Source organism: Ranitomeya imitator, chromosome 2 (genome assembly GCF_032444005.1).
Source record: "Ranitomeya imitator isolate aRanImi1 chromosome 2, aRanImi1.pri, whole genome shotgun sequence".
Taxonomy (NCBI): domain Eukaryota; kingdom Metazoa; phylum Chordata; class Amphibia; order Anura; family Dendrobatidae; genus Ranitomeya; species Ranitomeya imitator.
The window spans coordinates 487,394,988-487,409,105 of NC_091283.1; the positions used below are offsets into that span (position 1 = coordinate 487,394,988).

A 14,118-nucleotide genomic window follows, 5' to 3' on the forward strand; every position below is an offset into this window, starting at 1 on the left:
TTTGGAAGAATGTTCTTTGGTCAGATGAGACAAAAGTAGAGCTTTTTGGGCAAAGGCATCAACATAGAGTTTACAGGAGAAAAAAAGAGGCATTCAAAGAAAAGAACACGGTCCCTACAGTCAAACATGGCAGAGGTTCCCTGATGTTTTGGGGTTGCTTTGCTGACTTTTGCGTCTGGTGTTGTGAGTTCTGTTTTTGGGCTCCCTCTGGTGGTTACTGATGGTACTGGGTGACTTGTGTTCTCTGCGGTCTCTGGTGTCCACCTGTTCCTTCAGGTTATGGGTGTTTCCTATTTAACCTGGCTTTTTTGTCATTTCCTCGCCGGCTATCAATGTAATCAGCGTGTCTTTTTACCTCTGCTCCCTGCGTCTGTTATCTTCAGGACAAGCTAAGTTTTGATTTTCCTGTTCCACGTTTTGTTTAATTTTTGTCTTAGTCCAGCTTGCAGATATGTGATTCCTTGCTGCTGGTTGCTCTAGTGGGCTGAAATTACTCCTCATGTTCCATGAGTTGGCACATGAGTTCAAGTAATTTCAGGATGGTTTTTTGAAGGGTTTTTCGCTGACCGCGCAGTTCACTTTTGTATCCTCTGCTATCTAGCTTTAGCGGGCCTCATTTTTGCTTATTCTATTTTCATAACTACGTATGTGCTTTCCTCTCATTTCACCGTTATTACATGTGGGGGGGCTGCTATTTCTGTGGGGTGTTTCTCTGGAGGCAAGTGAGGTCTGTATTTCTTCTTATAGGGGAAGTTAATCCTTCGGCTGGCGCGAGACGTCTAGGAATCATCGTAGGCACGTTCCCCGGCTACTGCTAGTTGTGTGTTTAGGTTCAGGATCGCGGTCAGCTCAGGTTCCATCACCCTAGAGCTTGTTTTGTTTTTGTGCTTGTCCTTTTGTGATCCCCTGCCATTGGGATCATGACAGTCTGGCACTGGACTGCTTGACCATGTGCATGGCATTATGAAGTCTGAAGACTACCAACAAGTTTTGCAGCATAATGTAGGGCCCAGTGTGAGAAAGCTGGGTCTCCCTCAGAGGTCATGGGTCTTCCAGCAGGACAATGACCCAAAACACACTTCAAAAAACACTAGAAAATGGTTTGAGAGAAGGCACTGGAGACTTCTAAGGTGGCCAGCAATGAGTCCAGACCTGAATCCCATAAAACACCTGTGGAGAGATCTAAAAATGGCAGTTTGGAGAAGGTACCCTTCAAATATCAGGGACCTGGAGCAGTTTGCCAAAGAAGATTGGTCTAAAATTCCAGCAGAGCATTGTAAGAAACTCATTGATGGTTACCGGAAGCGGTTGGTCGCAGTTATTTTGGCTAAAGGTTGTGCAACCAAGTATTAGGCTGAGGGTGCCAATACTTTTGTCTGGCCCATTTTTGGAGTTTTGTGTAAAATGATCAATGTTTTGCTTTTTGCTTCATTCTCTTTTGTGTTTTTCATTTAAGACAAATTAAATGAAGATAATTATACCAAATAATTTGTGTTTGCAATCATTTTCAGGAAGAAAATGAGTATTATCTGACAGAATTGTACTACGTGGGCTGGGCAATGTACTACGTGGGCTGGGCAATGTACTACGTGGGCTGGGCAATGTACTACGTGGACATGCATATTCTAGAATACCCCATGCGTTAGAATCGGGCCACAATCTAGTGTGTGTGTTTGTGTATATATGTATATGTGTGTATATATATATCTATTGAACCCGTTCTATGCCCGGGTGGCGAGCATTTATATTGGCATATGGTCTCCATCCTGGTGTGTGTTGCTTCCTTCCTGCGCCCTAATCTTGTCATGTGCTGCTACCATCTTGCGCCCCCATCCTGTCATTTGCTGCTCCCATCCTGCGCCCCCATCCTGTCATGTGCTGCTCCCATCCTGCGCCACCGTTCTGTAATTTGCTGCTCCCATCCATATGCCCCATATGCTGCTCCATAAAGGTTGATGGCCCCCATAAGATGCTCCATAGCATAGCCCTGTATGTTGCTCCATTATGATTCATGGCCCCGATAACATGCTCCATAGTATATGCCCCGTATGCTGCTCCATTATGGTTGATGGCCCCCATAAGATGCTCCATAGTACATGCCTCATATGCTGCTGCATTATGGTTGATGGCCCCCATAAGATGCTCCATAGGTATGCCCCGTATACTGCTCCATAAATGTTGATGGCCCCCATAAGATGCTCCATTGTATTGTATGCCCCGTGTACTGCTCCATAAATGTTGATGGCCCCCATAAGATGCTCCATAGTATTATATGCCCCGTATGCTGCTGCGATATATGTATATATGTATATATATATATATATATATATATATATATATATATATATAATAACATACTCACCTATCGTCGCTGGGCCCCGAGTGCTGGGGGGCCTGAACAGGCGGGGACACCGGCGCGCTGTGGGGGTCAGGTGCCGGAGTCGCCGCTAGCTCAGGCCCCCAACACTTGCTATATTCACCTGTCCCGTTCCAGCGCTGCGTGCCGATTCTTCCGGGTCCTCTGGCTGTGACTGTTCAGTCAGAGGGCGTCGCACATTAAGCGCGTCATCGTGCCCTCTGAACTGTGAACGTCACAGGCAGAGGACCCGGAGGACAGAGCGGCGGGCAGCACTGGAACGGGACAGGTGAATATAGCTTACTCACCCTCCTGGCGCGTCCCTGCTTCTCCGTTGGAGATCGCGGTGTGCGTTCAGTGCTTACGCATACCGCGATCTCCTGGGAGCGTCACTCTGTGGGGTCCAGACTGCGCCGGCGCTTGCGCAGTCTATAAAGTCTTCGGACAGTGACGCTCCCAGCGTTATATTATAGATAGATATATATATATATGTGTGTGTGATTACATGGTATATGAATAAATGTTGATTGTAGTTAATGGAAAAAAGACAACTTGTCTTTCAGAACTAAGTCTAATATAAAACTGGCTTATTTTCGGGGAAACATTTGTAAGGGGAATTTAAGATGGGAGATCTACTTTAAAAGCCTGTGACTGGTGCTTTACAGTGGCACATAAAGGGCCTATAAATAATTTCTGCCACCATACAGTCACCGTGCATATTGCAACACCAAGTGGATTAGATGATAATCCATGAGGAGCTTCTGTGAGAGGATTCTTCCTTTGGATACCGTATTATCATTACTCCTCTGCTCACCTCTCCATCATTCTTCCAATTATCTCTCAGAACTTGATTACTCTACCGATCATCTATTACCCAAATCAGTCCAGCTCATAAATGTAATAAGTGTGTGGAAGGGAATCGCAGTATGTACGTAAACTCCGACCCATTTCACTTGTGAGCTAATCTGTTGTTTTTATCTTTGACAATAGTTATGATCATTTGTATAAAACTGTTTTTTTCCGGAAGCCTTCACGCTCCTGTAGTGTTGGTGTGCCATTTACAATAATGTGTTCGCCCATAGCTCTTGTCGTTTCTTCTCTGGGTCCTCAATAGACTCCAGATTGTGAACATGCTGAAACCATCTGCAGACTTTTGTCCTCAACGTCTTTTGGAAAAATAGCCTCTTTCGTGTTGTTTTTAATTGCTGAGTAGGAGGCTGAGCTCACATGCTGTGCGCAGGCAAAATAATATGTATCCCAGCTGCCTCATCTTCTCAGGGATCCCACTCATGGTTTGTGCACAAGAATTATCCATGCCAATGGTCTTTCCTGCTTTTGCAGGTTGTCCTATTGGTATTGGCCAAACATAGTACAAATACATTGATACTCAAATATTTCTGCTACTTGGAAACCTCAAAAGCTGCCCTTTGCTATAAAACATCCACCTTTATCAGATAAAGGTGCGAGAATATGGAAAATTCTCGTCAGACTTCCTGCAAAACTCCATTGTGTGACAGCTCTAGAACGCTCTAGAAAGGAGATAAAGGATGCCAAACATGGTGGTCCGTATTTCTATCAAGTTCTTTCAAGACATGAAATTGTTCTGGGTATATGAGCAACTGAGCACTGTGCCAGTCTTAAGATGGCGGTTTCATGAGTTGCTGTATGTGGGCCAGCTGTCATGACTAGGAATTTCTCATTTAGACTACTTAAGTAATGATTCCCACTTATCCCGACGGTGAGGTTGTATTCACAGAGTGCAGTCATATTGACTTTTCTCCTTTGACAACTTCTAAAGGATTTGCACAGACATCTGAATGAGCCTTAAGGTTATGCGCACAGTTTTTTTAAGGAATATGTGAAGCATAAACTGACCATAAACTCTCCAAACCTTAAAACTCCCCAAAATGCAGTGGTTTCCAAGGGCTAATGGGCTAAGAACTGACAAAGTTCCTAAATACCTGCCTATTCTGCCCATCTTGGAGCGGTCACTTACTGCTTCTGCTTCCTGTCAACAGATCAGCTTTTCCGTGCTGCACTATTGGCAGGGGTGACTGCCGATGTCATGACTGACAGTTGGCTCCCTGCAGGTAAGCAGCGGGGAGTCAGCTGTCAATCAGTATGATATCGGCAGTCACGCTCCGTCGACAGAACAGCAGTTCTGTCAACGTGATGTGACTGTAAGCTGCAGAATTGCTGACTGGAGTGGTCCATGGCTGCTCTGTGGAGACAGATCAGCCAGGCACACCAGGCAAGTAGTTAGCAACGACCCCTGCCCCTAAGCTCTTAACCCAATGAAAAGTCCTGATCAACCCCTTTAACTTGCAGTTTCCTCTCTGAAAACTGAGCAGAAAGACTGTGCATGTAGCGGGTATGTCCACACTAGTCTTTTTGCTACGTTTTTGGAGCAGAAACTCAAAGTTACGTTATTTGAGTAGTTTTCGAGGAATATTTTGATGTTTCAGCTAAAAAAAAACATCAAAAAGATTGTGTGAACACATATTTTACCATCGTCTTGCTTTTGTCTTTAGGGTAACCACTTTGACCAGTATGAGGATGGACATCTGGAGATTGAACAAGCCTCCCTGGACAAGCCCATAGAATCGGTAAGAGGCGTCACTTTGGGCAGGTGTTTATAGCATTGTTCCTTTTTGTTTGCCCCACAAGATAAGATCTAGAATTTAGGAGATGTAGCACTTTAAGCAGATATTGATGTTTTTTTATTTGTTTTTTTTTATTTTGTATTTTGTTTTGCTATTTGATCTCCGTATTGAAACCACTTTGCATTGTCTTGAGAGGCTAGGGGCATGCTGGTTATTTATCTTTTATTTTTATAATTTAGGATAGCCCAGGGAAAAATGGGTTATATTTAGCCCAGTCTGGCAAAATCCACTTCTTGATTTACAATGGGTCTATCACCTATCCTCGGCGGACAGTTTACCTGTTTCACAGAGACTCTTATCACCGTCTGAAGAAGGCGTATGTTCCTTCTGAGATTACATGGTGGCTAAGCCCAAAAAAAGTCCGCTTCCTCCTTGTGTATGTGATAGGCCCACTACAAGTGAAATGCACATTGACCCTCAGCGTGGCCACGCAGTCTGAACCTGTGACTTACTTTTTAACCTCTTGATCACTGACTCAGATGGCCAGTCTGTTTCAAATACAAGGTGCAGTATACTTAGGACGTGAATGAATCTCTGGTCACGCTTGAGTCCTCTTCTGGTTCATAGGTGCTCCACAGCTTATAATCACGGCACTGTGCAAGGCCTCGATACCAATTTTATGTTTTTCATGCAGGTAGGTTTTTGCAAAAACCGATCTGTATTAGAAGGCTTATCCCAGAGCTGCAAATCTGGCTAAGGAACAATGTGCATCTCCCTGCTGAAGTGTAGGTCTGTGTTGTGTTTGTGTGTGTGTCTGTGTAGATGGTAATACAGAACTTTACACAACTTTGGCCCTATCTGGCCTTTCTCTTCCACAGCAGTTGATCCCAATATTAGCTAAGCTGCTCATGACCTGGTTTGTATTGCACGCTCTGCCTTTTTAATTTTTTTTCCTTTTTTTTTTCCTTATATATTTCTATATATTTATACATTTCCTTTTTATTTTTTTCCCTCTAACCACTCACTGCTAGAGGGTCTGGCAACGTGGGGTATTGCTTCTCCTCCCAGCAGTGACGGGGTTAATACTCTAGGACTACTTTCCTCCTCTCTTTTACCCTTCTCCTTTCTGTTATGGTCCAGTGAACACCACGTATATATATTTGTGTGTATATATTATCTCCCCTTTCTCTGCTATGTGCTGGCATGTTGCTAGCTAAAGTGCGCACAAGGTAATGCTGCAGAGGAGGACACCGCTTCACACAAGGCTTTAGGGCAGGCACAGGCAAGGACTAGCATGTACCAACTACAGAATCCTGAATATTGCTTGTTCCCTGGGTGGGCATTGTAGCATATACCTGCCTTTCATGGTATTGCATTACTATCACTTACGTAAATAGTCATGCAGGTGAAACTCTGGTAGTTTTAAAAACCATTCCTTAATATGAAGTCTAAAATGTAGGAAAGTGAGCAGTGAGATTGTCTAAGCTTATGATATTGATGACCTAAGATTGGTGGGTGGTGGAGGAATCAAACTTGTTTTTTTCGATAGCCGGATGTAAACACTAAATGGTCAGGAATACCACAGCTCTGTATACTGTGTAGTGTCCATTGGTGTAAACCTCAGATCATCTCCTAGCAGGTTCTTGCTATTTAATCTGACAACAGCGTAGTGTAGGAGCAGGGAGCCTGATTCCAAGGATGTCACTTACCAAGCTGTGTGATGTTTCAATACAATCAGTGTTTTATCAGAAGGAGATTATCACCGCCAGACTAGGTCACAAGCAAGCCACTCTCTTATCTGTGTAACCCTGCGCCCACCACTGACAGCTTGCTGGCAATGTACAGCGTACGTAGGAAACTGCCCAATCAGGGGTGTGGGCGGGGTTATACAGAGCTCAACATTCTGGCCAAATTGTATCAAAACTGCACCAAGCAGCCCAGCAAGTGATGCATCACTGTAATCACGTGCACAGCCCACTACCTCATGCAGCTTTTGGATTAAATAGCAAAAGCCTGACGACATATTCCCTTTTAATAGGTTTCTGCAATGGTAACTGCAGTGTACAGAGCTGTACTGTTCTGGATTTGTTCATTTTGTTTTTGTCTGGCTGCTACCAGAACTGAAGATTGTGTAATCAGTGCGAGTCTTAAGGTACCTTCACACATAACGATATCGTTAACGATATCGTTGCTTTTTGTGACGTAGCAACGATATCGTTAAGGAAATCGTTGTGTGACAGCGACCAACGATCAGGCCCCTGCTGGGAGATCGTTGGTCGCTGGGGAATGATCAGAACTTTTAGTCGCTGGACTCCCTGCAGACATCGCTGGATCGGCGTGTGTGACACCGATCCAGCGATGTCTTCACTGGTAACCAGGGTAAACATCGGGTTACTAAGCGCAGGGCTGCGCTTAGTAACCCGATGTTTACCCTGGTTACCAGCGTAAACGTAAAAAAAACAAACACTACATACTTACCTTCCGTGTCTGTCCTCCGGCGCTGTGCTTCTCTGCACTGGCTGTGAGCGCCGGCCAGCCGGAAAGCACAGTGGTGACGTCACCGCTCTGCTTTCCGGCTGACCGGCGCTGACAGTGCGGGGGAAAGCAGAGCGCCGGAGGACAGACACGGAAGGTAAGTCTGTAGTGTTTGTTTTTTTTACGTTTACGCTGGTAACCAGGGTAAACATCGGGTTACTAAGCGCGGCCCTGCACTTAGTAACCCAATGTTACCCTGGTTACCGGGGACCTCGGGATCGTTGGTCGCTGGAGAGCGGTCTGTGTGACAGCTCTCCAGCGACCAAACAGCGACGCTGCAGCGATCGACATCGTTGTCGGTATCGCTGCAGCGTCGCTTAGTGTGACGGTACCCTTAGGTTATCAATGCAAGTCATGTAAGTCTGGACAACTGCTTTAAGGTTCCCATGTGGCAGGCTTGTTGCAATATTGTTTTCTATTGAAGTTCAGTTAATTTAATCTGAATAGGATTGTTTTGGCAGCAATACATGAACCTCTGCATGCCCCTTTCCAATAAATAGGCCAGTCGCAGATTTTTTCTTTATTTTTTGTTGCAGTTAATCTGCCATATGTAAATATTCACTAAGTAGTACAGCTAATGTCTCCGATAGCAAAATAACGAACACCTGACATCCCTGCCAAGAAAATAAAGTATATTCTCTACTGATGACAGCTAAAAAATAATGTGTTGGTAATACTGGATGAAGTTGACTGTTTCTCTTACCTATCCCTGACTGTCAACTAGTTTTTAAAGGGTTATTCTCATGTTATGAAGTCATCCATAGTTGGGTACAATGTCTGAAAATAATCAACTTTTTAATTAATGGGGTAGTCAGGTACCTTTATAAAGCCCTTTATAAATACCTATCTTTAATCCCTAACCACTTTTGTAATTAGCTTTATTATTACAGTCCCCGCACTTCCCCCTGTCCTGCTATTTCCTATATGTGTATTTTTTATCAGATCTTTATGATAAGATAAAATATATAATATTACAAGCCAGTCAATTAATATCATGGTTATAATTACGGTACATGATAGGCCATTACATTTAAGCGTTATCCAGTTATATAAACCTCTTTATCTCTTATTTATTATTCATTATAAAAATATAAACCAGTGGCTCTCCCCAACCTTCCCCTCCGATAACATATGAGAGCAAACTACATACATATTTCAATATACCACATATGGTATATCCTGAATTGATTGACATTCAAGAGTCGGCCCTGAACTTTGACCTAAAGCAACCCCTTTGACCATTACCTGGGAATACTGTAACATTCTAACCTGGAACCAATAACTGCCATAACCTAGGTCTCATCAATGCAGCAGAACATTCAGCCAGGGTGCCCATATATTTTCAAATTTCTTTTTTCTTTTCTCTTCGTGCCACCTTTTCCAACTATGTTATCATTTATTCTATTTCCCGTATTCATTGATTGAGCGAGGCTGAGCCTTCAACCAATGCAGTTATCTTGCGGGTTTGGTATAGTATTCGTGATAACTGTGTATTTTTACTTTTCTTCCGGTGAGTGGCATCTCAAATGGGACATCAAAAAAAGGTGGGCCTGCACTCACTGCTTTGTTGGGTCGAATTCTCGGAACAGGACTTTATCAAGGGTCAGTTCTGCCGTCACTTACGACAGCCCCTGATGACATCCTGGTTCAGTAGAAGTGATCGAGAAGTGACCACCTCATTCAATTGCTGTCATCAGTCACTGCTTACGACGACGCAGCCTCTTTTGGTAACATGAATCGTCATTGGGGGGGGTGATAGCAGTGATTGACACCAGTGACATTTCTTGATGATCCATTTGAGGGCTTTGACAGAAGCAGGGTAAGTGACTGCAGCTCCGACCCACAGCGTCTATCACCGCCCTCAAATTAACTGATTAGATGGGTTTCGCTGGTGTCGCCCACTGCCTCTATCACCGCCACATGATGTCAATTGACGGAAGCAATTCAAGATGCGGTCACTTCTCAATCACCTCTACTAAACCAGCATGTCATCAAGGGGCGGTAGTGGCAGTAGCTGTGGTAAATGACCACAGCACTGCCCCCTGTTGACATGCTGTTCTAGGAGGGGACACTGCAGAGAAGTGAGTGCAGCCCCAGCCTCCTGTGATGTCCCATTTGATACTCCCAGGGAGTGAATTAGGAAATGGCAGGATAGGCAGAAGTATCGGCAATTTAATTGAGCCCTAACCACTTTTGTAATTTGCTTTAAGATACATTTAAAGCCCTTTAGACTACCCCTTTTACATGAAGTTCCAAGGTTGTACCATTCTCCTGATATTCGTTTTTGTTTCACTTTGTACAGCTTGTTGCCTAGGGGAATGACCGCCAGGAGGGTGGCCGAACATACGCTATGTTACATCATAGCATAGGGGCCGGCCAGAATCCTTGGAGTGCTCAATTCTAAGCCATAGCTCCAGATCTGTGCCGGCTCTCTAACAGCAGACCTCCTCCATCATAGGTGTCTCCATCTCCTCCTCTCCTTTGATCGGCTGTAGGGAACATCAGATGAGTCTGCTCCTGGTGCTCTCTGCAGCGATTGCTGTTGAGACATCCCCTGTCTACAGTGAGCGGTCAGATCACAGTCTGATTCCTTCTGCTTTTTATCACAATCTAACTGCTTACATCGATGCTGAACATGCAGACCCAACTGATACATCTGCATCTGGAGCGCGCATGCTCAGCTCAGCAGCAATTCCGATGTACGAGAGCCTGGGGAGAGATGCACTACTCAAGTCAAATTAAGAACCCCCCTTTAAAGACATGGTTTCCAGTCATATATCGGATTGACACATCTACCGTATGTACAATGTCATCAGTAAGATGCACTTGCAAGGTGTTAAGCACTATAGTGTTGATGCAGGGAGGGTGTTTGTGGGAGTGTTAGCCGACCTCTGCAGCAATACCTGTGAGGAAGAGTGCAGGTTTGGGCTATGGCTCTTCTGCTCCTGGAGTCTACAGATCCTAGCCTTGGGCTCTCAGAGCCAGAGAATAATGTGAGAGACCATGCCTATCCTTATGATTTAGAGTGCCCTCTTTGCCCATGTGTAAATTTTCCGTGTGTGATCTCTGCAGCCCCCTCTGATGATATCTTGGAAAGGATAGCTATTGTTGAGTATATGTATGTATACGAGTCCAGATCTCCTCATGGGAATGCCTCACTAGCATTGGGTCTTGATTCTAGCAGAAGCTGGTGATCACATTGGACTCTCTGAAAAAGCAGTACGCCAATGGAGCATTCCCCATTCCTTCCTGGGTAGCCTCCCAGAGGAATTGGTATTGTATCTGCTCAGCTGGAGGGAATGAATGGGAGGTCATCAATTGACTTCTGAGTGCAGCTGACAGGATCTGTGGACTCTGAGACCAACTGGCCTCAACTTGACCGGTTTTAACCCTTCTACTGCCTGAGGCTCTTACCAGCACTTACATTGAGTAGTGAGCCAACCGGCAGTAAGGAAGGTTATCTGCGCCAAGCTGGGTGCCATTTGGCATAGCCTAACACCACTGCTTCCTCTCTGTCCGGCCTTGGTGGTGTCAACTTGTAGTGAGCTGCAGGGTTTGGTTTTGAGGGGCTGATCAGGGTCTCTCAGCCCTGCAATATGCATGAGAATCCCACAGTGAGCATTTAGTACTTACTACAGAGCACGCTAAGCCGAACTTATCGCCCACTCAAGAGCTGATGGGGATGGAGTGAGGAGTGCAAGATCGAGGTGGCATCTGTTCACTTGCAGTCTGATGTCTCCTTCCAGCACTTGGCCTAAATACAAGACCACACAGCTGCCATTTATCTGCATTTCCCTGGTGACTATTGAGTAGTCGCAGCTGCCCTTCATGGTCTGCAGCCAGTAAAATTCCCAGCCCCCTTTACTGTACAGTATTGTTAGAAAATCCAGCCACTGTATTGTATAACAGTAGATTTATTGTACTGAGTGGCTCCATGTGTGATGATGGCACACAATGCATCCCCATTGTAGCTGCCACCCCAGCAATAACCAAGAAGTCATTATGTCCGGGACTGTGCCACCATTCTACCCCTTCACAGTCCGAGCTCCACATCAGCCGTGCTGCTGAACAGATTCCTTTCCTCCGGCTGGGTCTAATACTGAATAATGGGTGGGACGGGACTGTACTGTTAGCAGGAGGCGTTATGGCTGTATGCCTATTTTCCCAGCAGCCTTTGCTCTTGACTGGCTCTGTAAGTGACGCAAATGTCTGCCCAGTGCATCCGTCACCCCTCCGTGCCATCTTTTCTTTTAACTTCTCCATTTTTCCTGTCTTTTCTTTTAAACCCCTCTCCTCTGTAATCGCCAGCACTCAGTACATCCCTCCGATTTACCAAGTTATTTATTTATTTTACAATTACTTTGTCTCTGCCTTTTCATTTCACCTTCCTGCTTTCACCTATCTTATATATTAAGCCTTTAACTTGCAAGCAGTGGCTTGGTGACAATGCAAGAAAAAAAAAAAAAACTTTAAAAATACAAAAATAAAACAAATCTGTGTTTCTTACTGTGTTACATTTAATTGTTCCTTTGACAGCCCTGTTTTTAAAGCCAGGTTCGTATTTCCACTCCACTTGTATTCTCTTTTGGAAACTAGCAATGCTTCCCCATTTTGTCTGTCTTTTTTTAACCTTTCTTGTAGAAAATTCATAGTACCCTTTCCTGTGCCCAAGCAGAGTGCCTCCCCTCCTCCCAGCAATCTGCCTATTCCTGCCACAGGTTTACCAGTATTGTGCACAAATGCCCAGCTCGCTCATTAAGGGGGAAGGTGCGAATTTCTCAGCAGTTTCTAGATCCTCTGCAAAGATAAAGCATTAAAGGGGTTGTCCGCTTTGGCGTTACTTTAACAAATGGGTTGGGCTTTGTGGCACTTGCTAATCTAGAAATGCCAACCTTCGCCTTTAGTGAAGGGTCGCCCGCTTGTTAGTGCAGCCTTCTTTACAGAGCTCTCCTGACCTCCATGTATCTGATGGACAGGTCTGTCTCTTGGGGACGGAAGAGCTGCGCATTCATGTGCCCTGTAAGGAAAAGTGTAATTTCAGTCAGGTTTTTAAAGGGAAGGTGGTGTCAGAAAATTACCATACTTATGGTTTATTTTACTCGCCTATATAGCTCAAGCTTGTTCCACAGCTCTTTACAGACATCATCTCTGTCCCCGTTGGGGCTCACAATCTAAATTCCCTATCAGTATGTTTTTGGGGTGTGAGATTGAAACTGGATTACCCAGAGGAAACCTACGCTAACACACGGGAAGCCCTCCTTGTAGATGTTGTCATTGGCAGGAAACATGCACACATTTTTGCATGTACTTTTTTCCCCCTCCCCGTTTGGGTGAAAAACGCTGAAAGAGGTGATAATGCTGTAAAACTGACAAGTTTTTGCTGTGGGAGGGAAAAAATCGCAAATGCAATGTGTGAAATATACCTTAGCACAGTTTGTATGTTCTCCTGTGTTTGCATGGGTGTTCTCCTGGTTCTCCGGTTTCCTCCCACACTCGAAAGACATAATGATAAGAATCTAGATTGTGAGCCCCAATGGGGACAGTGATGACAATGTCTGGAAAGTGCTGCAGAATAAGATGGCACTATATAATCAGAACATAATAAATAATAAAAGCACATAAACTGCTTTAAACAATGGTTTATTTTCCGATATCTTCATTTTGAAGGGAACCAGACAGCTGATACATGCCGCCCGTGGATTGGCCTCAGGTCTCTCCCTGTGCGTGTTTATGGAGAGCACTGTCACTCCAGGGCAGCAGGCAGGGGAGAAGCTGCTGGGGACCGCTGGTGCGGCTAGTCTGCTGTCACCCAATCCCCGGCTGCTGTTAAAGTGTTTGAGTCAAAGCTACCTGGCTGAAATCACGTAGCCAGTGCCCTGATACAAGCTTTTTCTTGAAGTTTGTTACCTCCGCAGGAAGATTGTGTGACCTCCCAATGCTTTCCACCATTATTGCTGCCCTTTCCAAATGCCCCTGTCCAGGTGCTCTCCTATCATATGAGCGCTGTGCTCCTTAGGGCTCCTAACCTGGTGCTTCTGTAATATTTGTATTTTCGCACCATTCTGGTCACCTGTTTCTAGGATTACGCTTTGTTTTCTGAGCAGTAGGAACTGTTTAAAGGGTCTGATTTATCAGCACCATTAAGCCATTAGATGATTCCCAAACCGTTGTGGTGTTTTTAGTGGGGACTTGTCAGCACCTCCCTACTGCCGGGCTGCAATGCGCCTTTGTGCATAGGAATGCAGAAGCAGACTCCCTTCTATGTCCTGCTATGTTCCACCCTGCAGTATGAGTCACCCATCTCCCCTCCCTCAGTCTTCCTCAATTGTTTCCCTCCTCCCTTCCCTGTGACTTTTAGTGCCTCCCCTTCATCATTGCTCAGAAATGATGTCTGCGCTGCGCTCTGCACACTCAGTATGCAGCTGACATATGCCGAAATGCATTCAGGAGTAATGAGCAGCACGTCTCCCTGTCCTAAGCCACCGATGGCCAGATACCTACACTTAGATTTCATGGAGACGTCTTCCCCAATGGGCTGTGTTCCCTCCGACTTGTGCATTTTCCACACTGAAGGTCACTTCAAGGTCATGCCTCTTCTAGCCATCGATTAATTGTGTAAAAAGG

At 45.0% G+C, this 14,118-nt stretch overlaps 1 protein-coding gene across 8 annotated transcripts in view; it reads left to right on the forward strand.

Annotated features, from left to right (window-relative positions):
* Positions 1 to 14,118, forward strand: part of GPATCH8 (G-patch domain containing 8) — a 69,193-nt gene that overhangs the window by 28,799 nt on the left and 26,276 nt on the right. For 5 of the 8 annotated variants that reach the window (XM_069751403.1, XM_069751404.1, XM_069751405.1 and 2 more), the window contains exon 2: positions 4,888 to 4,962. In XM_069751403.1, coding sequence (XP_069607504.1) covers positions 4,888 to 4,962 — 75 coding nt within the window. Of the gene's footprint in view, positions 1 to 4,887; positions 4,963 to 12,030; positions 12,049 to 14,118 lie in introns of those variants that run through there. The other 3 variants (XM_069751408.1, XM_069751407.1, XM_069751411.1) reach the window with 2 other exon arrangements.